General features: G+C 36.8%; 5 protein-coding genes across 7 annotated transcripts; 2 read left to right on the top strand and 3 right to left on the bottom strand.

Annotated features, from left to right (window-relative positions):
* LOC105169718 (putative ER lumen protein-retaining receptor C28H8.4) lies at positions 113-4,125 on the bottom strand. Its single transcript, XM_011090209.2, has 6 exons — positions 3,706-4,125; positions 2,223-2,422; positions 1,184-1,324; positions 986-1,066; positions 594-718; positions 113-506 (listed from the first exon to the last, which is right to left on the bottom strand). Exons 1-6 carry the CDS (start codon positions 3,926-3,928, stop codon positions 458-460), a joined length of 819 nt encoding a protein of 272 aa, XP_011088511.1. The 5' UTR covers positions 3,929-4,125; the 3' UTR covers positions 113-457.
* On the bottom strand, positions 4,743-8,273 carry LOC105169717 (probable alkaline/neutral invertase B). Of its 2 annotated transcripts, none has more exons than XM_011090207.2 (5): positions 7,931-8,273; positions 7,004-7,488; positions 6,246-6,677; positions 5,474-6,032; positions 4,743-5,276 (listed from the first exon to the last, which is right to left on the bottom strand). In XM_011090207.2, exons 2-5 carry the CDS (start codon positions 7,436-7,438, stop codon positions 4,987-4,989), a joined length of 1,716 nt encoding a protein of 571 aa, XP_011088509.1. In that variant the 5' UTR covers positions 7,439-7,488; positions 7,931-8,273; the 3' UTR covers positions 4,743-4,986. The 2 variants fall into 2 exon arrangements, with proteins under 2 accessions (XP_011088509.1, XP_011088508.1); XM_011090206.2 differs by having other exon boundaries at positions 7,941-8,273.
* LOC105169716 lies at positions 9,592-21,062 on the top strand. Of its 2 annotated transcripts, none has more exons than XM_011090204.2 (10): positions 9,592-9,974; positions 10,523-12,155; positions 13,125-14,540; positions 15,290-15,615; positions 15,917-17,613; positions 19,018-19,426; positions 19,575-19,737; positions 20,348-20,451; positions 20,566-20,657; positions 20,751-21,062. In XM_011090204.2, exons 1-10 carry the CDS (start codon positions 9,754-9,756, stop codon positions 20,825-20,827), a joined length of 6,138 nt encoding a protein of 2,045 aa, XP_011088506.1. In that variant the 5' UTR covers positions 9,592-9,753; the 3' UTR covers positions 20,828-21,062. The 2 variants fall into 2 exon arrangements, with proteins under 2 accessions (XP_011088506.1, XP_011088507.1); XM_011090205.2 differs by lacking the exon at positions 9,592-9,974 and adding an exon at positions 9,988-10,243.
* On the top strand, positions 21,608-22,439 carry LOC105169714. The gene has a single exon (XM_011090203.2). The coding sequence runs from the start codon at positions 21,814-21,816 to the stop codon at positions 22,207-22,209; it is 396 nt and encodes a 131-aa protein (XP_011088505.1). The 5' UTR covers positions 21,608-21,813; the 3' UTR covers positions 22,210-22,439.
* On the bottom strand, positions 23,158-26,132 carry LOC105169713 (triosephosphate isomerase, chloroplastic). Its single transcript, XM_011090202.2, has 9 exons — positions 25,863-26,132; positions 25,350-25,376; positions 24,838-24,907; positions 24,597-24,720; positions 24,411-24,495; positions 24,118-24,250; positions 23,849-24,022; positions 23,669-23,751; positions 23,158-23,570 (listed from the first exon to the last, which is right to left on the bottom strand). The coding sequence occupies exons 1-9, from the start codon at positions 26,067-26,069 to the stop codon at positions 23,514-23,516; spliced, it is 960 nt and encodes a 319-aa protein (XP_011088504.1). The 5' UTR covers positions 26,070-26,132; the 3' UTR covers positions 23,158-23,513.

The following is a 27,993-nucleotide window of genomic DNA, read 5'->3' as shown; positions in this document are numbered from 1 at the left end:
ACAGAAATCCATGAGCTGAGCTGACTACTTATAACTTCTATTACAAAGCGCATTGGGATCTGTTGTGAATGAGTTCAAGAATCCTGTAGCGAAAGGGATGCAGCGCATGTGATGCGACCAAGAGGCAAACAGGCAACTATTAAGATAAAACAAGAGGAGAGGGAGAAAATGAACTACAATGTCAAGTGCTAAAATTGGAATCGATATCACTATTTTCACACCACGGGGCTCTATGCGTACTGAATTACAATGAAATCCACTCTCTAAAACCAAATAAGTACCAGATACAATTAGGCCAATATGATTTCTTGTGAGTTGAGGTCGATTTTAAATTATCCAATCTGCCTGAACTACCAAACTTGCAATGCAGTAGCTTTCTGCTGAAGAACCAGCCCACAGGCAACCCCTCAAGTGCACTGAAAACAAGTAGATTTAGCTTCTTGTACGAGACCACTAATTACACCACTCCAGACGGAAGGCGCAACACAAGCTGACCTCCAAAAACACTGCAGGTGAAAAATCATGGTTAATATGGCAATTCAAAGCATTTGCAGAAGATGGGTTTACGTCAGCGATGGTGCAAGTCGTTCAACCTTTTTACATAGTAATAGCAAAAGTCGGCGAGTATGAAGGTTTGAACAATTTCTGATATAAGAACCATTGAAGGCCAAAGTCCGTAACCCAATGCCACGAGGAGATGACCACGACTGTCCAAAACCTGCCAATTGCAATTGGGAAACAGTAATGCCAATCTGTCCATTTCAAATAAGAGATAGACCTACTCTCTCTTATATTAAAGTTTGAGCTTCTAGTAGGCAATGTTGTGATAGAGGATATTTACTTGAACCAATTCTTTAATTTGCAGGCAACATACAAACCAAAGAACAATAATGTGATCAAGTCATGGATGCTTGCAAGGTTTTTGCATTGTGCATAACGCCAAACTATTTTAAACAACTGTGCATGATAAGTTCATGCATCAAACCTGAAGGACCCAGTGGGCACAGCTCAAGAACCTCGCAACACCAAGTGCAAATACATAATGAGCCGTGAACGGTTCAACAATCTGCCGCCAAAATATTAAAAATGTCATCACGTTATGCATTATATTGCTCAAATTTCACAATGAAAACGTTATTAGTGTGCATATGCAATTTACGTTCCCCAAGAAAAAAAGTCTAACCTTAGTGTTCTGCATGACGCGCAGTTGTGGAAGCACTGAAACAGCTTCCAGGTAGACACAGAAAGCCCAGGCAATCCTATTGACGAAGTGATGTGATGTAGATGGGTGAATTAGCAAAGCTAAAATAGCACAAGGAACCACCTGCACAGGCCCAAGGCACTTTCCTTAAACAGTGAATGCAAAAAACAATGGAAAGATCCCAAATTCATAAAAAGAAAGTGTTATAGAAAATCCATCGACTCTTGGAATCACATCCAGTTAGACTGACAAATTTCCCCTTCTTAAATACCGGTCACTACAGCTCTGTAGACCCTAAATTGAAAAATATTCAAACCGAAAGAGATGCTCCTCTTGTTGCTGCTAAAGGTCTCACAACCTTCGAATCATTGCAACATTAACCATGAAGGTCTCACCACAAAGCACTAACAATATAGTGATTCTGGCTGGTCTATATCACAAACAGCAAAATATAAATTACAAAGAACAACTTCATGAAATGGGAGCTTGAGGTAAAGTGACTAATTGGGTATGCTAAACCTTGAAGCTACAAACAGGTCAAGATTACCAGATCCAAGGTTAGGTTACATTCATCAAGGCATTCGAGAAACTCCTAGGTTTGGCCGAAAAGTCAAAATACGTAGGAAAGTAATGTATAAATGGAGGTGTAGTAACATCAATATTTGGTTACAGATATAAAGAGGGGAAGCAAAAATTGATGTATTCTAAGCCCAATTGTTCGCCTGTCCAAAGTTGAACTGCAAATGGCCTTACTTCCTCAAAAAGAGTGCATATGGCAATTAGGGGCTGAGGACTCCGTCACATACATCACCAACAGTATCCAAATACCCTATTACTTTTGTGCTAAAGCCTTTCAATATCATGAAAATTAGGATTGTTTGTATTCACTTGATGCAAGCCCCTAGGCAGTAGGGTATGCCATTATCAAGCTAATAGTTAAAGGATAGAACTCAACCAGTTTTGTTTAAGTAAAAGAATTATGCCGCAGACGAAGATGACAAGATTCCACAAAAGGACTTACCACATAATATAGCGCAAAATTGTCTTTATCCTCCATATAACTTGACTTCAATTTAAATCGGATCAAATAAATAACCCACGCCGTAGTAGCCAGTGTAGCCATGTCAAGCACGGTATGTATGTCATATTCCATGACAAAACTGCAATATAATCTAACAGCCAAAAAGATAGCTGTTAGCTCCTGGGATTTGAGTGAAAGCCCTGCCATGATAAATTACAGAAGTGGATGCAATCAGCATCAATCATCCATGAAGAAAATAAGTCAAGGTAAAATAGAATATGGGCACTATTGCAAGGTGTATTTAGAAAGTAAACATTCAAAACTCCAATTCACATGCAATTTGTTGGGCTATGACTTGAGATGTTTGCCAAGGCACCAGAACACAACAACTCATAATCAATACCCAATTCAAGGAAACAAGAGGTTAAACAAATTCACTATATAGATTCTATGCCAATGGAAGGAAAGCAAACATCATCTTCTGCCAATTTTATAGTATCCAGACTGAAGTTGCCAAATAAAAAGTAAATTTGATGGAAATTGCACAATCCAAACTGTTGGAGTACAAAAAGCATCTTCTGACTAACAAGTAACAACCCACACATCTCTCTCTGTTGTTTCATGCTGCCCACTTTCAAGATCAAAGGCTGCAATATGGGATTTAATTCTGATCTAAATAAAAACACTTCATAGCTTTACTTACAACCAACCATAATAAACTTTCTACTCCAATTATTTTCAAGTACATGAAGACTAACAAAACATATGTGAAAAGGGGGAAGCAAAAATACACTGTATCCATTCCGAGGAGTCCAATTTAATGTAAAGACTATGTTTAAGAATGAAGGTTGGGATAATGAGTCAACATCTTCAAGCTGCCCCATATAGCTTCAAACAAGATATAAGGACTAAAATAGGTAGCATAAATTCTGGAGAAAGATTAGTTTTTTTCCCCTTCTTTCTTCCAATTGAACGGGACAAAAAAGAGTTCAAGCAAACATATTTGAGGGAGAAGAAAACCTAAACTCCAACATTTCAACACCAGAGTAAATGAAAAAAACAAAACCAATGTACAAGAAAACAGCAACATCTCAAAAGCGAAAACGAGAAACCCAAGAACTAGAGGAAGATCCTTAACTCTCAGCCCCCAAATCAGTTACCAAGCAATAGAGAAGGAAAACAAATAAAATGAAAGGCAAAAACAACTCCAATGTTACACCCGATACAACTTCTTCAGCGGACAAGGAAAAAAGGTACATAAAAATTCAATCTTTCAATGGCCCAGAAAACGAAAATCAAACCCGACCAAAAAAGAACTTGGAAATAATTCAGAATGATGGGGGATTTTTATGTGGTTCCGACACTCCAAAGTTCCTCATCCTCCATCCTCAATTCTGAAAGCCAAACTTACCTCATCCCCTTATCAATCGAAAACAACAGCAAACAAACAACAATACAAAAGAAAAACAAAGAGACCCCCTACCCGCGCAAGTCTTCTCCTTCATCAACTTGTAAAGAAGAACGGAAATTCCGATCGAGTGCACAGCCTCGGCAGCAACAAAAAGATTGTCATGATCGTGAACGATTGCGCGGATGAGAACAAGCGCAGCCATGCCGCTGATTACCGCAAGAAACGCCTTCACCTTGGGCGGCTGCCGCCGAACCCATGTCACCACGGCCTGGATCGGCCTCCTCGGTGGCATCATCTTCTGTACGCGTATACGTATGTGTGTGGATTTACAAGTTATTTCCCGTTTGAAAGAGATGGAAAATTGGTGTAAATAATTAGGTATAGAAAGGGATTTTAAGGAAACGGGTCTGATTGAGTGAAAATAAATTAATTATAGTAATCTCAAAATCCAGTCATGGCTGAAATAAGTCCTTTTCTCTCTTTTCTTCTTAATAATTTCAATCTGATACTAATTTGTTGAACAATTACTCGAAATTCAATGACAACAAGAGAAAGATGAACTAATCAAGAAAATAGTATGTTACTAATTTACATATCCTTCCAAATTTAAGATGTACAAGAAGACATCAACACTACCCTAATATAAATAATATTCAGTAAAAAGATAACGCAAATTAAGACAATATCTTTTTTTTAAATTCACTTAAAACATCTTATAAGCTTTTATATAAAAAATAATAATTCGCAAAATGTTAAATTTTATTGTAAAATAAATTTATAAAATGTTTGAATTAGATATAACTTTGGACCTAATTAAAAACATTGATTTTTTTTAAAAATGAATTTATAAGTTATTATTAAAAAAATAAATTATTTTTATGTAAGATGTTTTGAAAGTTTTATAAACTCGAAACACCCTCCTAGTTGATCATAATAAGAAAAATAGGAGGGAATATGGTTGGTGACCATATATGCAACTGCATGTTAAAAAAGTGAGATTTCTCCATAATTTTGGTGATGACTCACTCTAAATCCAAAAACCAAATAGTGAAAATGAAAGAAGAGGAGCATGGAAGAGCAGATAGAAAGTTGGTACATATTTATCTCTGGGGGGTTGAGCTAACAGAATTCATGTCAGCAATAAATCCAATGGGATGGATCTCGCCCAATATCCACCCCAAAATTTTGTATTCCAAAAGTATTAAGAAGTTCGTTATATTTACTAAAGAGATTTCGAACTAAAGATTTATTGGAGTAAACAAAAGAATGACATCAACACTGCAAAGGCTGTACAAACCAGACATGCTACAAGTTTGGAATCTTGTTTAGGTACAAATTTACTAAAATTAGGAATCAAAACGAGGATGATCGCTTCAAGACCGGTTTCATCTGCTTGTCTTCCTCGATCGCGACCATACCCAAATGAGAAGGGTCTTCAAGCATCATTTTGGCGACCAAATAGCCTGCAATCGACCACGTTTGGTGTTTTCGAGCTTGCTTCCCAATGTATCGCCCAAGCTTCCCATCGTAATACTCTGGCCAACCGTCTTTCGACAACCTGGTTTCAGCAAGTTCAATGGCACGTCTAGCAATCTGGGGGCGTCCCGTCTTGATGCACGCAGCTGTAAGAAGCCATAAGAGCACTGGCCATGGTAATTGAGCTACATGTCATTGCATTATTTTCAACATTTCTATTAAAGCAATTAAATACAAGGAGATGTATATAAAGATTAGGGAACCACTATACATTTGAAACTTCATATAGAATTTTTGTATGGAACTGAACCTGTAGTCACTAGATGGAACTTTGTCCGGCAAAAAATTGTCGGGAATAGATTACCTGGCCATGATCCACCGTTGTGGTAACTCCACCGAGTATTTTTGGGATCACATCCTGTTATGATCCGCCACTCGTGGCTCTCAATAGCAGGATAAGAAACTTTGAGCGGCATATCCCCTACCAACTCCTCCCAACGTGATTCAATAAGATCCATGATTGCCATTGCCTGTTCATGTGTAGCTAGGGAAGAAAGTATGGCTATGCAATTGCCAAGGCAAAACCAACGGAAATCCATATTTGAAGGGCCGACATTTCCGATGAAGTAGCCTCCATGCAGCGGCATAAAATCAAAAACCCATTCTGGCAGAGAATCCGGCATGACATTGAACTTGTTGACTGCAGTGTGGGAATACTCCTCAGTTTTATATCGATATATGTCATTAAGCTGCTTCAGATCCAACCAAAAGTAACTTCTCATGTGATAGCTCAAGGCGTGCAGGCGCTTGATAATACGTTCTATAAATTCCTTCCCAGGACCATCTTGCTTGAGTAAAAGCAAGGCACATCTCAAAGCCATGAAGAAGAGAGCTTGTATCTCAATCGGGTATCCATAAACGCCCTATACGAACACACATTTCAAGACAACAAGTAGTCGGGAAAAAAGCAAAAGCACATGAAACAAGCATTGGAATGAAAAGAGAAAGAACATGTAGTATTTATCACTACAAAATTTATGACCACTTTATTTTGCCAAACTAGCTTCACCTCACAGCATCGGATCCTCACGCAAGATATTCTGGTATGGGAGTGTGGTGTAGACTAGAGCACTCACCATTCTACGATCAATCATACTGCATCCGTCAGCGCAGAGAAGCGTCGGAAAGGTATCAAATCCTTCAGAGAGGCATAAACTGAGTATCAGGCGCATTCCTTTCTGACATTCAGGCCTCTCAGCCAAAGATGTGTCTCCAGTAGATTTTGTGTATGCTCGTAGAAGTATAATCCACCAAAAGCCAGAATCAACTGGAGCCACTCTTCCAATTGCACTTTCACCAAAATCTGCTATCAACGTCTCAGTATTCCTGGTTGGATCATGTAGTACTTTAAAACTGGCTGGCATAACACCTTCTCCCAGTTGGAACCGATCAATTCTTTTCTCCCATGATTGAAGACGAAGGGTCTTCAGGATAAAATTTTTCACAATTTCAGGTTCCCCATTCATTAGAAAAGCCAGTGCACTTGGAACAAAATCCCTAACAAATACCTGCACAAGTTAAAGCTTCAGAATCCACATGAACAAGTCTAACGGGCTCAAAAACTTTTTACGCACATCAGTCTGGCAACAAAAAGACGTCACTAAAACACTATACATGTGCATACTTTACACTATTTCATATTCTGCTCAAATCATGCTTTTTATAAATAGTCAAAGTTGTGGAACTGCTACATTTACCTTCAACCATCGACAGTGGTCTCAAATAAGCTATAATAAAATGACAGGATGCATTTCACCATAACTAGGATTACCAATCCACTAGACAAACTAATAAAGCATATTCTATGTGAAGCGACAGAATTGTTGCCCTTCACCTGATCGTAGTTGAGGTTTTCTTCTGAGTTGTCTAATGCAGCAATCGTCCCAACAGGCTGGCCGCGAAAATACACCAACGAGCGCCTTAGATTATCCCAAGCCTCTGCTACCATGGGATGTGGCTCATTGCTCGGCCCATAACCAAATAAAGACTTGGGTGTACTGAGCCCTGACCTTCTACCAGGTGAAAAGAAACCATCTAAAACGTCAAAAGCTCGATAGAAGTTATCTGCTCTAGACGGTGGATGAGGAGAGAACCCCAAAGGCAACTCAGTAAGCGATCTTTCATCGAACGATCTCTGCCTCTCCAAATTCAAATTTCTGGGCCGATCCGGCAGCCTTGAAAAGTCATATTCGTCCAATTCATGCACACTGCTTGAGTCGACATTCTTAACACTACCATTTTGTTGCACATCTACTGTAAGTGTGGACATTCTTGCCAACTTTCAAACACAAATATAACTACTTGCAGATGCTCAATACTCTGCATTTTTTCAATTCAGATAAATGGGTAAGCCGACATAGTAATTCACACACAAAACATGCGAAATCACATATGAGTAGTCAAAAATAGGAACGGTCAACAATTGTCAACAACAAACAATCCAGCGTCTTCAGTTCAGAGCACATATTGATTCTTCTGATTATTGATGATTGAGAAATAACGAAGTAACATCAACTGCAAAACCCCCTTGATCTCTTTAGTTTCAGAAATAATCTCTCCTCATCTCTAAAAACTGATAGAAACACAAGAAATGAAGAAATTCCCATAAATCTAACTAAAGATGGCAGGCAAACATGCATTAATCAGGACAAACAAATCAATCAAAACAATCCATCTATCTAAAACATGCCCCAAATCCCATCAAATTAAGAAACAACAAAAGCTAAACTGAATGATTAAACCCAAAATCCATTTCGCTTACATGAACTCACCCCGACTAGTTCGCTAGAAAAATATCAAACGAGGCGGCGTGAACAACATATATACGTGTATCGATGTGTGAATGATGGAACCGGAACGTCTACGTCCTCACGCAGAGAACGTGAAAGGGCAGAGGAAAAAGGATTTCCAGTCACTGTTGGCTGTGTGTGAATTTGGTGAGGGACGGGTGATATACAGCATGGGGAGTCGAGCTCTGCCAGCACTGCAGGTTGTTGGCGGAGAATTTTATCGGTTTGCACGCGCCGTTGTCGTGATACCGTGAGGTTGACAGGAAAAATGTTGCATCAGTTTCAAACTCTCTTTTTAACGTACACTTCATTGTGTGTTAGTGTCTTAAATTTTTATTCAAAGCCTCATAAATCTTAACTTTTAAATTAACATTTACTCATTTGAGTGAATTTCAGAATTAAGTTTAATTTAAAATTTAATTACACTTGCACCCATCTAAAACTATAAATTATACTTTCCCTAAATATAATCCAAAATGATACTTTTGCAGCTCATATGAAAATTAACTGTGGTCCCTTTCGTTATGGTTTGGGGGGAAAAATATTGATGTCAGCAAAAATATTGCACAAATTTCTAATTTGATCCCTCATTTAACATCATATGTAGGAATTTTATACTTATAATAGAACAAATGTAATACTATTAAACATGTACATATATACAAAAATATAGATGAGAATATTAAATAAGAGAAAAAATAAATAATTTTTGTAAATATTTACATCGGCATTTTCTATCAAAATCCTAATGGAAGGAGATCAAACGAAATTTCAAAACTTTTTGCGAAAAAAGTATAAATTCATAGTTTTAAACGATACGTAATTATAATTAACCTTTGATGTAATTGTTATGCATCTGATATATATATATATATATATACACATACTTTTGGTATTGGTATGGTAATAAATTTTTTGTACATTCCAAAACTCATCTAATGTAAAGTTAATTGTGGTGTGAATCTCCAATGCGATTGACACAAGTTATTTTTCAAACACAAAAATATAATTAAAATTAAATCATAAATAAAAATAAATTATTCGACAATAAATATTAATATATACATATTGGGGTGATTATACTCTTTTTTTTTATATATATATATGTATATAACGGGGTGATATACTTGATATAATGTATACTCACACTTTATGATTAAAGTTTTTATACGAAGTATTGTTCATTTTATTTAGAGCCACATGATTTTTGTTATAAAAAATATATTGTAATGGGAACAAAGTATTAGATTAATAAATTGTGCAGGCAAAGCCAATAATTTCAAACATGAATACAAAAAAGAATTTAAATAGTAATTATAAAATACCGTGTTAAAATAATTAGAAATGAATTTTTATACAAATGTGTACAACACTAATTTCCATAATATATAGAGATCACGCCAACATACCCTATGCACAATTAGGATAAATTAGATTGAAATTCCTTAAATTCAGGTTTAAAGATACAAAATTTTTGTATACGGAATTTTTGTGGGGGTGTATCTAGACAAAATTCCTTAAATTATACGTATATTCCCTTAAAGGATACTAATGTAAATTTTTGTGGGGGTGTATCTATAATTATGCAAAGGTTTGGGTACTAATTTATTTTTTTGTCTTTCCATATTCTTCTCAAATTCTCATTTTTCCCCCCTTTTGCGGGTACACTTGCCCTGCCGCGGCCGCCTACAAAGAAAGAGCAAGAGTAGTAAGTGGGCAGCGCCGCGCCACCGGTTTGGTGAAATTTCTTTACATTAAGCAGCTCGCCGTTACTCTGCTTAAAACTCGGAACGTCATGATGGAGGCCAATAGCCCGCCGTTCCGGCTGCGAAAGCGGGAATCGGTTTCACTCAACAAGAAAAGAAAGCGAAGAAGCACGGACGTTGTTGAACAAGTTCGAGAAAATTCCATATTTGCTCCAACTGATCAACCGGGTAGAGAGAGCGAAGAGGGTGTCGCATGGAGGAACCTGCAGTTGGTTTTGTCGCTGCAAGACAAAGACAAGGACATTCTAGAGTACGTAGTGAAATTAGTACTTCTTTTTTTGGTGTATGTACATGGTTAGTACGGTTAGCTATTTTATGTATTGAGTTCATGTTGGAAGTTGAATACCAATACTTGTGATTTGGTTAGAGGAAGTGGCTTAGGTGCAGGGAAAACATGAAATCAGAAGAAAGGGAAGGAGCTTAAGTCGTTAAGTTACGTGAAGCTGTCTTAAGCTATAAGAATCCAGAACAATTTGCAATTACCGAAAGTGAAATGTTTCAGTTTGAATCATACAACAGGTATCTTAGCTTTATGGTGTTCAGGATTAATTATTTGAACAAGATAAAGTGAATTGGTTAGTCTTTGTACTATGGGCATTAGTTGTCTTTTATTTGGAAATAAATAAGAAAACTCATAGTGACCCCTCTCTGACTGTTGATAATCTGATCATGAGACTTTCAAATAAAAACTTCAAACTATACATGGTTATTTCTGGTTTCCTGAAATTCAGCTTTATTGGAAATTCTGTGTTTGTGGGAATTCAGGATGTGATTAATGAAAAATGGGATGTAATGCAGGAAGGTTGCTTTGGCATTTGATTATGTGAAAACAAGCAGTATTAGGGAGATGGACGATATTAGTCGGGGCTTGCAGGTAATGGATACCTCAAGGACGTTAGTTTTCATGAACAATTGGATTCAATCAGTTCTCATTTCTTCAGAGAAGAAAATGAGGCTTGAAGAAAACAAACCTCAGTTTGAAACCTCTGGATCATTTTTGGATCTTAGGTGCTGGAAGATTTTATATTTCTGCTTGGAGGAGTCAAGAGAACTTCATGTCTCCTTGACATTCTCCAAGGACTTCTTACGGGTGATTCATTCTATTGTAATGGAGGCATCAGCTTGTGTAAATAATGTGTCCTCATGTTGTGAGGGAACACTTTTAGATCGGCAGCTGCAATTTTATGATGCTGTACTTGATTGTATCTCATTGATCTTCTCATTCCATGGTGGAGTTGCCAATGAAAATTTAGATTTGTGGATTTTCCTCATGGATAAAGTGCTTGGACTCATCTTGAAATTTGTTACGGGTCAGTTTGATGGAAGCAAGCTTGGGAATTTCATATTGAAATTATCATGTTATTTGTTTGAGCCATTTGCAAAATTTTTACGGGTCCATCCAACTCGTAAGAATGGTTTCCACAATTTCATTGATAAGCTGCTTGAGCCTCTGCTACACTTGTTACATGTGCTACATTCTAGTTCTAATACTGAATGGACCACAAATTTACCTGAATTGGTTGAAGAAGTTTTAGCTCAGGGCCTGTTCCACCCCACTCATGTTGATGGATTTCTCAGCTTACAGAGTACTGCTAGATATAAAGATTCTTCTGATGTAGCTGTAAAGGAGGAAAAATTGGTCAATAAAAGTTATCATAGACACCTATTTGATAAAGTGGAGAAGATAGTGACCAAGAAGAATGAATTTGCATTACTTGGTCTAGGAGAGCTTCTTCATTTGTTTGTCAGTTGTGTTACAAAGCATAAGGGAATTTCAGTCCGTGGTGGAGGTTCTAGGCAATCAGATATGAGCTCTACTATTCATGTGCCCAATAGCTCTCCCCAGAGCAGAAGAGTGTCTTCAAACTTGATCCCTGTGCGCCATAGCTTGGACGCAGAACTTCGGAAATCGATTTTTGATTATTTTGTACAGATTCTGGAATATCTATTAGCAGATCTCAACAAATATGTTCAATCAGATGGGGGAGCAGAATCTGTATTATTTAATGTTTCCAGCGTGCTGAGATCCATCAATAACTTACTTTGTAGCTTCATTTGTGATAAGATATACCTAAGAACAGAGGATTCCTCTGATGGGGCCTCCAGAAATTTTCTGAGGATTATCTATACCACAGTCATGTCGCTCTCAGCCAAAACTGCTCATCCGAAAATGTTGTCTGTCGGTTCAGATGAAAAATCACACAGGGAACTCTTGATTTCTGTTAGAAAGGAGCTTATTGTGTCCGTGCATCATTTGTTAAATATTGAATATGAGGTTGTTGGAGATGATCTAGAGAGATTATGGACTATGATTCTTTCCTCTGCAGCCTGCTGCTATAGTTCAAAAGATGTGCTGGGTCAGCCCTTGCTGTCCTCAGAGATACTGAGCCTGGGTTGCAGGCTATTTGATCTTTACAGTGAACTTCGGCAGGTGAGAGAGCATGGATAAGTGTATGTGCTCTATATGTTTGTAGAGCTTTGTTTGCTTGTGATATTTACATATGTTCAAGTGCCTGATATTGTTGTCTCCAGTAAATGAACAATGACATGCTTCTTTCTCAAGGGAAACCATAAGTTTTTGGACCTAAAGTTCAGTGTATTTTGTCATACTGCAACACAGCAGAAGATTTAGACTGTACCGCAAGCTTAATCTTTCACTTTTTATCATTTTATTTACTCTTAGTAGATTGAATTATTCTATATATAAAGGGTAAATTACATTTTCCATCCGAACTATGTCCGTTTTTTACACTTTGCCATCGATTTTTTCTTTTTGTGCCATCTTACCATCTCAACTTTGTGAAATTTGCACTTTGCATATATGATTGTCCTTTTGTTGATTTTTCTGCTGGAAAAACATCGCATGCTGTGCATATGTGAAAAATATCATATCACATAATCTTTAAATATAACATGTGTACTACATGTGGTGGTTTTTTGATAAAAAACTTGATTGAAAACAGTTATAAATGGCAAAGTGCAAAATTTCGTAAAGTTGAGATGATAACTAGATACAAAAGAAAAGTTTAATGCCAAAATATAAAAACGGTCATAGTTCAGATGGCAAAATATAATTAAACCCATATATAAATAATGGTACCGAATATAAATTGCTATATATATATTTTTTTTTTGGTATGGAAGAATAAAGAAGGAATTACCTTCTACCTCCTTGGGATAAATAATATCTTGCTTAGTTTTTGGAAGTTATGGTTCAACCATTTTTTTCATTTGGCATGGATAATAAATCTCTGTAATAAACTATAATGATTTGTTTGAACATAGAAAATAATGGAACCAATATACTCTTTCCTGAATCTTAAGCATTATTGTCTTTTCTAGATTTGTTTGTATATCTGATTATTTCAATTTTCTGATCTAATATATTGAACTAGTGTAGGTGGATACTTCGGTATTTGCACTCTGTAGAGCAGTGAGGCATTCTTTATCACTTATTGGAAGTGGTGAAGCATTTGATCCATCGTGCTTGTGTTCATCCTATTCAAATTCATTGAGCATGTTGCTCGGCTCTTTGCAATTTAGGCTTTCATTCAGCAATGCTATAAAGGCCATACCAGAAGGGCAAGCAGCCGGATGCATTCGGCAGTTGACTTCAGATATTGTGGAATCTCTGGAGTGGATGAAATGTGGGCATCGGTTGGCTGGTTTAGGTGAAATGTCAATGTCATATCCACATAGTTCTGACTCACTGCAGTTTCATTTTCGTGAGGAACTCCTCAGTAAGGTGTTGTGTGAAGCATATACAATCATTCTAGATTCTATAACTGTCACTTCTGGTAATAGTTATCTTGTTGGTGTTTCTTTGAAGAACTTGATAGAAATTATACGCTCTAGTTTGAGTAGCCTGGTTTCACCACAGCCTGACAATTGCAAAGAATTAACTATTTTGGTAGATGGACTAACTTTGAGTAAGAGCACTGGATGTGACGATTTGTCCATGTGCCGGATCCTAGCGGTCTTCTTTCATTTATTGTTGTCCTGCAGAAGCTTATTTGAGCTATTAATCACCCTCATGCCTCCTGCTGCTTCAAGGAGGATGTCTGGAGTAATAGGATTTACAGTTCAGTGTGGAAGTGATTGGTTGGGCATGACTGGTTCTGCTGGCAAATGCTTTTTTTCATGGATCTTCCAACCTTCAGTGACTCTTCTTAATGTTATACATTCTGTCTCAGATATTTGTATCCAAGATTCTGTTGTCCTCTGCCCATCATTGGTGTATCTATTAAATGCCATGGCTCTTAAAAGACTTGTTGATTTACATCGGCTGATACAGTCTTCCAAGCACATGCTTCAGAGGAATCAGAGTGAAACTGAATTGAAAGATGATGCTGATTTGTCTTCTTGTCGTAAGAGAATCAGGAAATGGAGAAAGTATGTTCAAGAACTGACAGAAGAAGCTGTAGGTCTGACAGAATTCATCATGGGAGTCGTTTCATCCATTGTTGAGAACCAGATATCTGCTCCCTCATTTGATGCTGGAATAGACGACACTCTAATTCAAGGCCTTCATACTAATGATACCCTAAAATTTTCTATCAGTTCTCTGGAGGATAGTTCATTGCCGTCTATATTATGGTGCATTATTTGTGAGCATGTTGAATTTTGGTGCCCTCATGCTGCCAAGAAGGACTTGAAGAATTTTCTTACGCTACTAATCCGGGCTTCCCTTTCCTGCATAAATGATGTTGATGGCAACTTTAGTACGCATAAGACGAGCAGGCCTGGGCACCTGAACAGAGTCATACATCGTATTGCACTGGAGTTTCTGAGCAACAACATATCATATAGACACAGAGTAAGCTAACATTATTTACCTATGGATAGGAGCAATTATTCTCTCCCGCTTCATCCACTTTCTTTATTTCTTGATCTGTCAGGGACAATGCATACAGCTTCTCAGAGAAACTAATCTGTTCAGAGATGGATCCAAAGAAATTTTCTTTTGTGAGATAAACTTTATGTTCTATCATGTAACATATGTTGCATGTAACAAAAAATTTCAACGTTATTGTAGTCAATGATCTCGTGACGTACGAGGCATAGTTATTCATAAAATGATCAGAGGAAAATACTTCTTGAAAATGTGAATTTGTCATCAAGGTCTCTCAAGTTGGTAGAGGTGAGGGTCCAAGCTGACTGAGGGTGAAAAAAAAGACTGAAGAATATCAATGACAAAATGTTAGCATTAAATGATCTATTATTCTATAATAAGGTGTCTTGGCAATAGCTACAATTATTCTTTGTTTTCAACCTACTAGTTATTAGTTAGAATAAGAAATGTGAAGTTGAAAAAGAAACGAAATTACCTGTGGTTAGACGAAGTGGAGAGTGGGAAATGAATGTTTAAATAATCAATATACTGAAATCTTGTCTTGTAGAATACATGAAAATTTGCTCAAGTTTTTGTGCACTGGATGTTTACTTAACCTCTCATATGGGCCAAGTAATCCTCTGTGAGTGCTATTACATTGCCTTCTTATTTTCTTACTCCTAGTTATTGTTTTTTTCCTTTGTCCTTTATGTTATCACTGACTTCTTTCTCAGTTTGTTTTCAGGTATATGGCATCAAGGTTCTGCAGGATTCTGCAGAAGTCGGTTTCATCTATATTTGCTACTTCTGGAGTAGAGTTGAGTGAGTCACCTGATTGGGGCGAGGTTATATCTGCATTTTCAAATCTTTCTGATGTCCAAATTGGAGTGTCATCATGGATAAAACCGAATATGGTGCCTGCTGAATCCTGCAATAAACAAATTGATGTTAATTTTGCTACATGTCAATGTTTGCTCAATCTTTTGAAGCGGATGCCAGAAGAACATTTAAGTTCGAAATCATCGTCATTGTATATCACTCATATTCTCAATCTTGAGAGGTATACTGCTGAATTTATTTCTGTGTTTTTTTTTTTTTTTTCAAACTTACATATCATGAAGGAGAATGAGAATAATAATTGGGAGTGACACTTAATGGGCTCAAACGAAGCACAATTTGCTTTGTTTAAATACTGCAATTTTATTTGTCCACTCGATCTCATTAGACTAATTGATGGTCAACTTGGAAAGTACCATTTGAACATGGAACTCACTGTTTTAAATGTTTCAATTATAAGTCCTAGCTCGGGTTTTCCTCTTATCATCCATGTTCCATGGAGTAACTTTACCTTTGCATTTCAGGCTTCTGGTTGGCAGCTTGTTAGGCTGGCACAGCTCATTATGTCCTCGCAATCCTTATGAGATCTTCCGATTATTTGTGACCTGTCGAAGGGTTCTTCAGATTTTGATTGCAGCTTCTAGCAAAGAAAATCTTAGTGGGAATCAGTCCTTAATCACCCCCAAATTACCAGAATGTTCATTTCCTCTGCTATGGTTTCTAAAATCATTGTATACAGTAGTTGGATTTACACGTGAATTTCCAGAAGATATTGCTTTTGAAGCTAAAGGTGCAAACTTTTCATTGGTGGAGCATACATCTAATGTTTTGCAGACAGTAAGTAGAGCTCAATGTGCACGTGCAGTTTGCTCCCTTGTTTCTTCTAGGAAGCTTCATCGAGTAAGAAAAAACTTAGATCCTTGCACTAAGGAGTCTGATCAATCAGAATGCAGTCTTCAATTGACAGAGAATTTGGATGCATGGCAAAGTGTCTTGCAATTAGCTGAGGTCTTAGAAGATAACCTGCAAGAGTCCCTTAATTCTTTTAGGGATGCATCTCTTGACATGAAAGTAGAATGCTTCACCGAATTTCACGATTTGAATAAGTTATCATCAACAATTGCTTGCTTTCAGGGACTATTGTGGGGCCTAGCCTCTACATTTGATACAAATACAGTCGATAGTAATATCAGAATATTTTCAAGTTATGATGCTGGCATCATGACCAGAATTATGTCATGTGTCGATACATTCATGAATTTTACAACTTATGTCTTGAAAGCATTTTTTCTTGAGGATGAGCAAACTCTGTGCATTTCAGCATGTGGTGGTAATGCATGTGCTGTAAATCAGTCCTTATCTGGTCATTATGATGGTAACAATGATGCTTCTAGTGAGGGACGGCCAATTGGGATAATGGCACCCTCTGTTATAAAGGATGATCTTAGACAATGTAATGTTACGAGGAAATCCTCTCCAGCAGTCCGAGGTCTCGACTCTTTTCTGACCGAGGTTCAACACCAGAAACCACGCCTCAAAGGGTCGTTCTTAATACAAGTCTTCGGCGGTGAAAAAACTGATGCATCTTTCTTTCTCCGGCAGTTGTTTATTGCTTGTTCAGCTATTTTGAGACTGAATATGCAGATTGACCTTACTTCTATCTCTTGGAGCGTATTTCCAATTTTGGTGGACATTTCTCAATTTCTGCTTTTGGAACTTTCAAGGAGAAAAATCGTGCATCAATCTGCTTTTTTTTGGTTAGATGGTGTCGTGAAATTTCTTGAGGAGCTGGCGAGTTACTTTCCACAGTTTGATCCTTCATCGTCCAGAGATTTTTATGTCAATCTGATAGGCTTACACTTGAGAATTATCGGAAAATGCATCTCTTTACAAGGGAAGGAAGCAAAGTTAGCTTCTCAAGACAGAGGATTACATGCCAAGAAGCTGGCTAATCAGATGGACTCTTGTTTCTCTTTGGGAACAAGTCAATTGCATGTGTTTAAGGAAAGATTGAGGAAGTCATTTAGAACATACGTCAATAAATCATCTGAGTTGCACTTACTATCCGCTGTGCAGGCTATAGAAAGAGCTTTAGTTGCAGTACAGGAAGGATTGATAACAAATTATGAACTAGTTTGTGGAAGTTCAAATGGAGGAGAGGCCTCCTGTGTTGTTGCCGCTGGTATTGATTGCTTGGGTTTGATTCTCGAATTTGTAACAGGTGAATCATCATTGTTATCATTCTTCTGTTGTTGTTCATAAATCTTCCATTTGCTTCCAAGCATGATGAGTTTTCCTTTTTCACCCATCTTTGGTATTGCAATTAGTTCACCTCTTTAGATGCATTGCTTCCTCTATGCGATCATTCTGTCATCTTAATGCTCAACTGAGTTGAACAGGGGGCTTTTGGTTATAAGCTCTGGTTCAACTTTCTTTTGTGGGACAATCATAATTAGGCATTACAGGAGACTTTTATTTTTGTGCAAATTTGATGGTTATATACTGGTCGAGGTCGATAGTGTTTTCTTATGATTGTTAATGCGCATCGGCACTGCTTGGGACTTCAGCAAAGAGTATTAGTCAATTTCTTAATCTTGTTGCTTTTCTTCTAAAAGTCTCATTTTACATTAACCTAAGAAAAGGAAAATACATCTGTAACTTCAGATTCCATTTTTGCAGAGGAGGTTGCACTAATGATATTGCGTCAGGCAATCTGCGATAGTATTAGAATGTGGCAGAACATTGTTGTTCTTGAGCCCATTTCTTTATGGTCATATACATATAGTCAATCTTGCTCTTGCTAGTTGTTAATAGCACATGTGGCTAGGTACCTCTGTTCACATTCCATTTCCTCCCTTTTGTCCAAAACTTACATAGGTCGTGATCGTTTTATCCTTACTACATTTAAGCTTGAATATATAATTGAATGCAGCACTTGGCACACATTTTTGTACATGGGTGCTCTATATATGCAAGCAGAGTTGGAATAATCCCTAAACAAAATTTCGTTGCACCTGTTGTATCATTTGTTGCTTAAAATATAATGTCTAAAATTAGGAGCAGAAGTCAAATCGGCACCGTGGAATAAATTATGATCTGATTGATGTGTGGAGCTGCTGGGAAGTGATCTCAAGTGATTAGCTCCTGAAAATCACAAGGGTGGAAAAGAGATACTCCCTACTCCTTGGAAATGCAATAAGAGAGGTTCCTTTAACACCTTCCATTTGCCTTTTTGACAGGCATTCATCTCACCTGCCGCCACTGTCCGTAAACTACCCCTCTTAACTTTGCTCTCAGTATCCTCCAAATACGGACCCAAAATAACACAATACAAGAAAACAATGACATCACAACCAGCCAACCCAAACACCAGGACTATGCTGGCACTAATTTGCAAAAAGTTAATGAAAAGAATATGAGTCGAGAAGGAAGTTGGTAGGTTCAATAGTTTACGATGTCATAAAAAGCACAACCTTTTTGGGGCAAACCATCTACTGATGTGATGGATTTATAAGTTATTGCGACCAATGCACAAAAATTCCAACCAGCATTTCACTGTGTTGAATATGTTAACTATGACATTTTATTGGATGTTTTACTCTCAGTTCCTCTTGTGGTTTTGCAGGGCCTAGACGTTTAAATATGATCAAGAGACACATCCAGAGCCTAGTTGCTTGCCTTTTTAATATCATCCTGCATTTGCAGGGTCCTAGTATTTTCTATGGATGTATTAATTCAACCAAGGCTCATGCAGGACCTGATTCTGGGTCAGTTATTCTCATGTGTGTTGAAGTACTGACAAAAGTTTCTGCTAAACCCTCTTTCTTCGAAATAGATGCCTGCCATATTGCAGAGTCCCTGCGTGTACCCGGGGCACTCTTTCAATTCCTTCTCCAACTAAAGATTTCTGAAGCTTCTGTTAGAGTTGCATCTCAAATCGGCACAAGCAGTAGCTCTGTAGATAGAAAGTTTTCAGTAGAACTCTATGCTGCATGTTGCCGTATGTTATGTTCTGCTCTTAAGCATCATAAAAGGTATGGTGCCTCTTTTTTGTGTCTCAAATCTGTTTCATCTTCAGTTCCATTAGGTGTCGTCTATCTAATCTCTCTCTAGCTCGAATGTCATCAGAAACATCTATATAATCTTTTCTCTCTTCTTTTATTTTTGGCTTTGTATATCTAGTGAGACTCGGCAGTGCATGGCCCTTCTTGAAGATTCAGTTAGTGTTCTTCTTCATTGCTTAGAGATTGTAAATATAGATCCAGTTGCTGGAGGGAAGTTCTTTGCATGGGAAGTGGAAGAGGCAGTAAAATGTGCCAGCAGTCTGCGGCGAGTGTATGAAGAGGTGTGTGTTTATTATGCTTATCTAACCACCCGTCAGCTGTTAGCATATTTGGTTGATATTGAAGTCTGTATTCACGTAGAAGAGTGTTCTACTGCATGAAACTGTGTCTCTGTTGCAGTTTTGACTAGCTAATGCTTTAACTTCCACAACATCAATTGGGAGGAGCCGAGGGTCTATGTTAGTTCGCCCTCTACATCTTTCTAATGGTGTATTCTTGTTGCTTTTGTGTGTTTAGAAATTCTTTTTCTTGAAATTCCTGGTAGAGTTGGTTCAGATCAGAAAAAATTATTAGAATCGCCAGTGGTAGAACAAGGAGAGCAATTAAGGCGTGAACTGTGGTCAAGAATTGGGATGCACAGCATCCTAAAGAACTTTGAAGCTCTAATGGGATAATGGAGGAAAACCCTAAGTTATATGCTATTTGGTCTTATGTTCTGACATGCAAAAGTTCAACCAGACATTTCAGACCTGATTGAATCTTATGGCACCATAAATTTTGATATGTTGTTTAGCTGAATTGTGTTGTCTGTCTAAACATCTCTTTAGCTTGCTGTTTCATTCGTTAGATTCCCTCTATCTGTGCTGTTAACCTCCAATCCCCTCCTTTCAGGTGCGGCAGCAGAAAGATGTCTTTGGGCAATGCTCATTCCAGTTTTTGTCTCGTTATATATGGGTGTTCTGTGGATTAGGTCCAGGCAGAAAAGGCATCATAAGGTATTTTCAGTTTCTCATGTTCACTTGATTTACATTAACTCCCATGCTCTGCGTTCTCTTTTATCCACATTAAATCGTGCGCTAACTCTAGACTGGGTTTTCCTATTTTTCCAGGGAAGTAGATGAAGCTTTGAGACCCGGTGTCTATGCTCTAATAGACTCCTGCTCAGCTGATGATCTTCAGCTTCTCCATACTGTATTTGGAGGTGAGCATTCTAAACTTGCATCTAAGTTTAAGATCCAAAGAAATAGGAATTATGTTACTAATGCTTTTGTGCTCTATCCTCATGGTTCTGTAGAGGGTCCCTGCAGAAGTACTCTGGCAGCTCTGCAACATGATTACAAGCTCAATTTCCAATTCGAAGGGAAAGTTTGATTTCGATCTCTCCCAAGTTTTGTTATTAAATGAAAAGTCAAAAAGGAGGTTAATCGTAATTATAGGTTAGTTCAGGTAATATATCTTGTTCAAAAATCCCTAAACCCTGCAAATATGGCCTATCCCTACTTTTTTCTTTTTGTTTTAGTTAAAGTTGGTAGATTGGTTTTTAGGTTAGGAAAATACTATTTTCATGGGTTTTGTTTAATATGAAAAAGTTATAGGTATTGTTTTTTTTTTTTTTGTTAATTTATACTTTGGGTGCCCCCTAGGGCTAAAGTAATTTGTTGATGATTCTGTTGTGTGCTGCAAAATTCATTCATCAGAGTCAAAGAGACGCTTTCAGCCGTCCAAATAAGTTGATTTATAGGATGTGCCGTCTTTAATCTAATTACTACACTCGTCTAATTGTTTCTTAACAAGTGGCCCTATGATCACTTTATAAGTGGGAATGTGGGGGAACATAATTAATAATTGATCAAAATAATATAATGGCCTCAATGACCTTAACTCCCACCTATTAGAAAAACCTTCTTAAGAGGAAAATATCTACCACCATAGTCCTAACAATAATAATGAAAGCATCCCATTCTCCGGATCGAATTTTCTATTACAAATTTTATTTATATCTTTTATTTTATTTTATATATATAGTATGTGTATAATTTCTTTTATAAATTACATATATATTGCTATCTTTATACATTTAGCATATCTATATTGAATTTAGTAAAAGATGGAATAGAGTTTGCAATACAAAATTGAATCTGCCCTCTTCCCTACCTAGGATTTTAGGATAATGCTTTCTTCCACTGATGCATCAACATCCTATCAACGGCTAGAAACGACAGGTGCAACTTAACTCCAGTAGGCAGCTTCACATGTTATCAGACATGCCATCCTCTCCTATAAATTAGTTAGGCCATCCCTTCTCAACTGCCACTTTGAACTAGTCCAAGAAAAGAGACTCCACTCTTTAGCCATTAATGCATTACAGAAGAAGCACAGCCTCCTCAATCTCTGAGGTGTTTTCTCTGAGCCCTCTACCTTATCCAGTCCTGCTAATCTTGGCCGTCATCTTCATCTTCCTCAGTCTCCAATGGTACGTCTCTTACGAATCCATCGTGGAGGCCACCGAGGAGGGCATGGGGTGGCTGCTGATGGCAGCACCACTAGTCTTGCTGTTTGCTGTTAGGTGGCTGTCGACTCTCGACAGCCCGCCCTGTTGGTGGTTCTCTCCAAGGTCGCCATGGGAAAGGCGGCAGAGTGAGTACTTCGGGGCGGGGGAGGGCGGATCGCCATGGGGGGTGGCAGCGTTGATCTTGTTGTTGCTTGTGTTGGTGCAGTACCAGTCTGTGTTTCTTGAGAGTTGGTTTATATGAAAATCTTTAGTGTGTTTCAAGGACTGTGTTCGGTGGAGGGTTTAATCATGCAAGACGATGTTGTACATAGTGAAATAGGTAATGGATGGTTGGATCTGTGTTGTTAACTCTGATGGCTGTTAACTTTGTCGGTTGATGTTTAGTTATTAATGATTTTGAGGACCACTAGAGTTGTGGTTTGTAATGTTGTTGAGCCCAATAGTTCTTTACAACTTTTTCGTCTTTGTTTACAAGCAAATTTTGTTTGGCTTTGCACGGCAATTGATCAAAAAAGACAGATCAGCCATTAATTTCAATACAATCATCAACAGTTGATTAATTAGCTTGAAGAAGCCCTCGGGCTGAACTGCTGACTCTAAAATGACACGTCTGTTGAGTCGCCTAGCAATGCTCAAGGGTCTCGCCAATTCAAACTACACCTTAGTACTTGGACCAAAATTTCGTATTTCTAGATTCTTTAAAAAAATTCAACTTCGACAATAGCCAGGAAATTTGAGTACCACAATTGATGCAATTAGAACAGGACACAGTACTCAGAGAAGCTACAAATATGCAGCCGTGAGTTGTTCGTAATGTTGACATGAAATTCTTCAGTTTGGAAACACAGTGGTGGTGCAATTATTTTTCCTTGTCTATTGCCTATGCTTCACAGGATAGGAGTGGGGTTGGGAATTTAGTAGGAATGTTGCTTTCATGTATGGGCTAGCTTGAAATCTTCCCAACCAAAAGGTGACGAGGAGGGAGGCACCGCAGTAAGTGGTCTGATGTTAAACTTTACATGGTCATTTTTTTTTAAGCAGAAAGAGTTGGCACCTTGGAGTTTAGACACACTATAAGTAACTAGGCAGGCGCAAATTAGAATTAAGAAATTTGATCATAGCATTATGCAAGATAGATCGATATTTGAATATACAGTCCTCATATACACAGATATCCAAGTTCACTCCGTAATTTCAAAATTGAGGCATCACATCCTCGTTTTATTTTCCAGAATGAGATAATGTTACAAATCATGACAGAAGTTTTCAACACAAGCCCCTAGCACAGTGTGGCCCTAGCATTGCAGAGTGCAATTATGTTTGGCTTTATTGTATCATTGCTACAAAAACATTATTGTAGTGAACTTTGTCGTCCATTACACGGTAGTGTTTGTTAGGAAACAGATGGAGCAAAACAATCACTTCATGTTAATGGAGGACATGGGAAGAGGTGATCTACCACGAAAGGGAATAGCACGTGACTTTAGCCGTGAGATAGTTCTACTACAACTGGTTCTGTGAGCATACTCTGTGTTGATCCAAATATCATGCAGCAACCTTCTTTGAAGTCACGGAGTTAATAATAGTGGCAAATTCAGGACCCTGAAGCACAAAAGGGGAATCGTGAGAATCAACCTATCATAGAACTTCAAAATGATAAGACGTAAAACCTGCCACCAACAACAGAAATCTAAATATACCTTTAGGGATGCACCACCCACAAGAAATCCATCAATATCTTCTTGTTTTGCAAGTTCAGCACAGTTGCCTCCATTTACCGAACCTGTGGAAGATTTGTTGCAAGTTGGCTATTTATATAACACATACATGTAGGAATATTTTTTTCCAAACTTACAAAATTCAGACTAAACAGTACATACCTCCGTAAATAATACGTGTTTTAGAAGCAACTTCTGCAGATACATTCTTACTCAGCCAATCCCGAATGGCTACGTGCACCTCCTGAGCCTGCGCTGGTGTAGCCACTTTTCCAGTTCCAATCGCCCATACGGGCTCATAGGCAATGACAATGTTATCCCAACTCGGAACCGCATCTACACATCATGAAAGCAATCATGGTTGACCAACTTTTCTCGACAGAAAGTTCAAATATGAACCAATTAGAGAGAGGAAGAGAGAGGAAACTTGCCAGCATAAGCCTTCATCTGCTGAAAGCAAACATCAAAAGTTTTTCCAGCTTCTCTTTCTTCCAATAACTCGCCAATACACGCTATCACTCCTACACCCTGGTTTAAGGCATATGCAGCCTTCTTCCCGATGAACTGCAGAAGATAGTACTTAATCAGGCTTTGAGCACAGATCAGATTAGCAGGAATTAGAACAAGAAGTTACCAAATCAGATAAACTAGCAGTATTTTCTTTCAATTTTGCTTTTCCTATATAATTTATTCAAAGTTGGGAAGATGATTCAATTTCACTCACTTGATCATCTTCTCCAATTATATGTCTCCGCTCAGAGTGGCCCAGAATAACCCACTTGCATCCAAGGTCTTTCAGTTGTTCCACGCTGCAATAAGTTATTTCTTATTCCATGTTTCATTTGTCCAACCTCATATCATTACAGTAGAAATTGCAAATCGCCAAAACCAATGTTACTGAAGCACCCACCTGATTTCTCCAGTAAAAGCACCACCCTTCCCGATCCAACAATTCTGGGCAGAAATCTCTATCCTATCAGATAACGAGTTCTTCACTTGATCAATGTAGACGAATGGAGGAGCTACCACAACATCTGCAATAGTTGAAGTTAGATATTAATATACCAGCAACCAAATGGAGTGCTTGAACCAGCTACACTTGTAGAAACTAAGAAATGGTAACAGGTATTAGTTAGCACAGAAGAACTTACCAACATCAGATTCCAATGTTGCACTGTTCAATTCAGAAACAAGCTTACTTATGGAGTCTTTAGTTCCATTCTAAGTAGAATTGTATGAGACATGCCAAGAAGAAAAGTAAAATCAGAAAACAAGAAATACAGATAATGCTTCAAAAACTTAGACTTTTTATCTTCAAACTGACAAAGAATCAGTACAGTGGTTATAAATAGGTCTTGCGATACTTGTGATTTGGATGGATGTATTTGAACATAGAGTAGTCTACTTAAGTTATCATAATTTAGTTCTTCGCCTCAGGACACAGCTAGCAGAAAATATGCCATATATGAGACAGCTATATTACTTAAATCAAAATCCATGCCAAGAATTGCCAAATAAGCATAAGCTATTAAGCTTGCAGCCCTTGCAGCCCAAGTGGCGTCGGCCATGAAGAATATTGGGAGAAATACTAAAGAACTGCAAACAAAAGGGAAATAAAGAAAAAGAGATGCAAACTTGGTAAAAGGGGATAAATAATACTTACACATTTCCAATTTCCACCAACAAAGAACTGCACCATAAAGGAAAAGGCAATCAGACCTTTGAACAAGGAATGTAGATGATGCTTTGAACTTCACAGCAAAGAAGAGAATTGCCAGGGGATGAGTGATAAATAAATCACGATAAGCGGTAATTGCAAGAGTGTAATGCAACTACTAAGACGACTATAGCTTACAAGAAAAGGCATCAAATTTTAGTTATGGTTCATTTCTCAGGAGCATAAATCCATATTCTCTCATATCCATTTGGCACTGGTCAATATACTTGAACCAATAAACGATCCCCACAAGAACCAGTCCTTCGAATAGAGTTTGCTATACCAACTAGTTATTCGTCAAAGTATTATTTATTCAATAACCAGAATACAAAATTCCTAAAAGATGTATCTTATTCAAGAACTAGTCCACAATGCAATTAATTAATTATCTCCAGATCTGATTATACGAAAAATACGATATAAAAACCTAATTAAAAAATGAAAAAAGATGCAAGTCACCTTTCCGGAGCCTGCCATGGTAACGACACCACGGCACCCTCTACTCGAGGAGGCAAGGTGGAGATGCGAGTTGACATTTCGGAAAAACGCCTGAGTTGAGTTGGAGTTGGAGGTGTCGAGCTTGAGGAAGGATCTGCGGAGGCCGGAGAACTGAGTCAACTGGCTGGTGACCGCGGCGCCGCCGACTGAGGTGGACACTACCGCCATTGATGTGTTCTTGTACTGTAGCGGACTGAACTATTATCCCTCTATCTGGAAACGAGAGACTAGAAACAAGTGGCATCGTATCTTATGGACAAAATTTGCCTCTTGACCTACCACGTTCCCCCACTCGACGTGAAGGAGCGTGACAAACAAACAACCGGTTTTTTAAATTAAATAAATTAGAACCGTTCTAAAAAAAGTTTTTATAATTATAAATATTTTTATACTTTTAAAAGTTACAAATAATTTCTAAAATTAATAATTATGTATTTTATGACAGCTCAATGACAAAGTATTTATTAAATCATCATTAATTTTGAAAAAATATTTGTAATTATAATAAATATAAGCAAAGTAATTTAACCTTCTAATCAATTTAAGTGGTAAATTGCATTCAATCCCCTCAACTTTAGTTTTATCTTAACTTTGCCCCCTTGTACTTTTAATTGTATCATTTAATTCCATCTACTCCTATAAATAGAATAATTTTGTAAAGTTTAACAATGTGACTAAATGAATTTTATAAAATAAAATATTTATAATATGAATATAAAGCTTGTTTATACTTGTAGCATTTTTATGTTATTCCTCAGAAAATTCAATTTAAAATATAATTATTTAAATCATAAAATACTTTTCAAAACTAAAAACTATTTGAAAATGGATAATATTTTAGTGGTTTATTTCTAAAAATATTAGAAATCGATCCATATAAAGATATAGGAATTCTGTACATAATAGATATATATTTTGAGGCAAAATATCATTTTGGTACCACAACTTTCGCAAGTATCGTTTTTAGTCCTGTAAAATTTATAATCATTGTATTTTTAGTTTTACAAAGTCACATGCATTATGGTTTTGAGATTAAAAAGGCGTTCTTTGGGATTAAAAAGGCGTTAAATTATTTGGGAGTAAAAAGCCCAAAATCACATTTTTTAGACTAAAAAAATGTGATTTTGAATTTTATGGGACTAAAAGCGTCATTTGCCATGCTTATGGTACAAAAAAAAATCTATTATTGGACTAAAAATTTAAAAATATGAGTATAACTATAGTTTCTTTTAACTAATTTTTATGTTGAAAGAATAATATTATCATTTTCATATTATTTTTTTTAAAATAATATGAAAAACCTTATACTTCATTTTAATCTTCAAATACTTACTACAAGAAACTCAATGTATATAAATTCTAAAAATAAATTACATAATTATTTAATTTGGTAATTCTTTTTGTGAATACTGTCAAATACTAAGATAACTAAATACTCTGCAATTTAAATAGTATTTTAATATATGAATGGTCATATTTAGAATTGATTATTAGGATCAAGAAAAAGGTGTAGTAATTTTATTGCGATCATTTTATTTTATAAACTTTGTTCAACCAAATTTTTGAATCTTAAAAAAATCATAATTACTATATAAAACTAATTGTACATGCATTATAAAACTAAAATTATTATAATTAATAATATAATATAAATATTTTTTGTAATTTTTTTGAGTGTATTGTTAAATACTGAATCTAATGACATGATTTATAAAACTAAAATTATTATAATTAATAATATAATATAAATATTTTTTGTAATTTTTTTGAGTGTATTGTTAAATACTGAATCTAATGATCTTGTTTTTAAATATATATTTAATATTTAAATAATTATATTTTAAATTTAAAAATTTTAATTAACATTATAGATATATTAAGATCAGGAAAAAAGTGAAGTAATTTATTATAAAATTCGTTGAACCAAATTACTGAATTAAAAAAAAAAAGTTCATATTTCTGTGGTAGGGGTACAATTAATGCATTTACAAAATATAAGGGGGTTAAATGATGTAATTAAGAGTATAGGGGGTAAAGTAGGAGAAGGATAGAGTAGGAGGTGTAGAATGTAATTTTACCCCTTTGTTAGCAC

This window comes from Sesamum indicum, linkage group LG8 (genome assembly GCF_000512975.1).
Source record: "Sesamum indicum cultivar Zhongzhi No. 13 linkage group LG8, S_indicum_v1.0, whole genome shotgun sequence".
Classification (NCBI taxonomy): Eukaryota; Viridiplantae; Streptophyta; class Magnoliopsida; order Lamiales; family Pedaliaceae; genus Sesamum; species Sesamum indicum.
The sequence above is the reverse complement of the archived record's forward strand: the minus strand, read 5'-3'. Positions and strand labels throughout refer to the sequence as shown.

Coding starts and splice junctions, on each gene's coding strand:
- LOC105169718 (XM_011090209.2), bottom strand. CDS start 3,928: ATGATGCCACCGAGGAGGCCGATCCAGGCCGTGGTGACATGGGTTCGG. Junction 2,423..3,705: donor GAAGGAGAAGACTTGCGCGG/GTAGGGGGTCTC, acceptor TTATCATGGCAG/GGCTTTCACTCAAATCCCAG. Junction 1,067..1,183: donor GCGTCATGCAGAACACTAAG/GTTAGACTTTTT, acceptor TTTTGGCGGCAG/ATTGTTGAACCGTTCACGGC.
- LOC105169717 (XM_011090207.2), bottom strand. CDS start 7,438: ATGTCCACACTTACAGTAGATGTGCAACAAAATGGTAGTGTTAAGAAT. Junction 6,033..6,245: donor GTATGATTGATCGTAGAATG/GTGAGTGCTCTA, acceptor GTGTTCGTATAG/GGCGTTTATGGATACCCGAT. Junction 5,277..5,473: donor CAACGGTGGATCATGGCCAG/GTAATCTATTCC, acceptor TACCATGGCCAG/TGCTCTTATGGCTTCTTACA.
- LOC105169716 (XM_011090204.2), top strand. CDS start 9,754: ATGATGGAGGCCAATAGCCCGCCGTTCCGGCTGCGAAAGCGGGAATCG. Junction 14,541..15,289: donor ACATATCATATAGACACAGA/GTAAGCTAACAT, acceptor CTTCTTTCTCAG/TTTGTTTTCAGGTATATGGC. Junction 20,658..20,750: donor TCTCCATACTGTATTTGGAG/GTGAGCATTCTA, acceptor ATGGTTCTGTAG/AGGGTCCCTGCAGAAGTACT.
- LOC105169714 (XM_011090203.2), top strand. CDS start 21,814: ATGCATTACAGAAGAAGCACAGCCTCCTCAATCTCTGAGGTGTTTTCT.
- LOC105169713 (XM_011090202.2), bottom strand. CDS start 26,069: ATGGCGGTAGTGTCCACCTCAGTCGGCGGCGCCGCGGTCACCAGCCAG. Junction 24,908..25,349: donor TTGGTGGAAATTGGAAATGT/GTAAGTATTATT, acceptor AATTCTACTTAG/AATGGAACTAAAGACTCCAT. Junction 23,571..23,668: donor TGGGTGGTGCATCCCTAAAG/GTATATTTAGAT, acceptor TTTGTGCTTCAG/GGTCCTGAATTTGCCACTAT.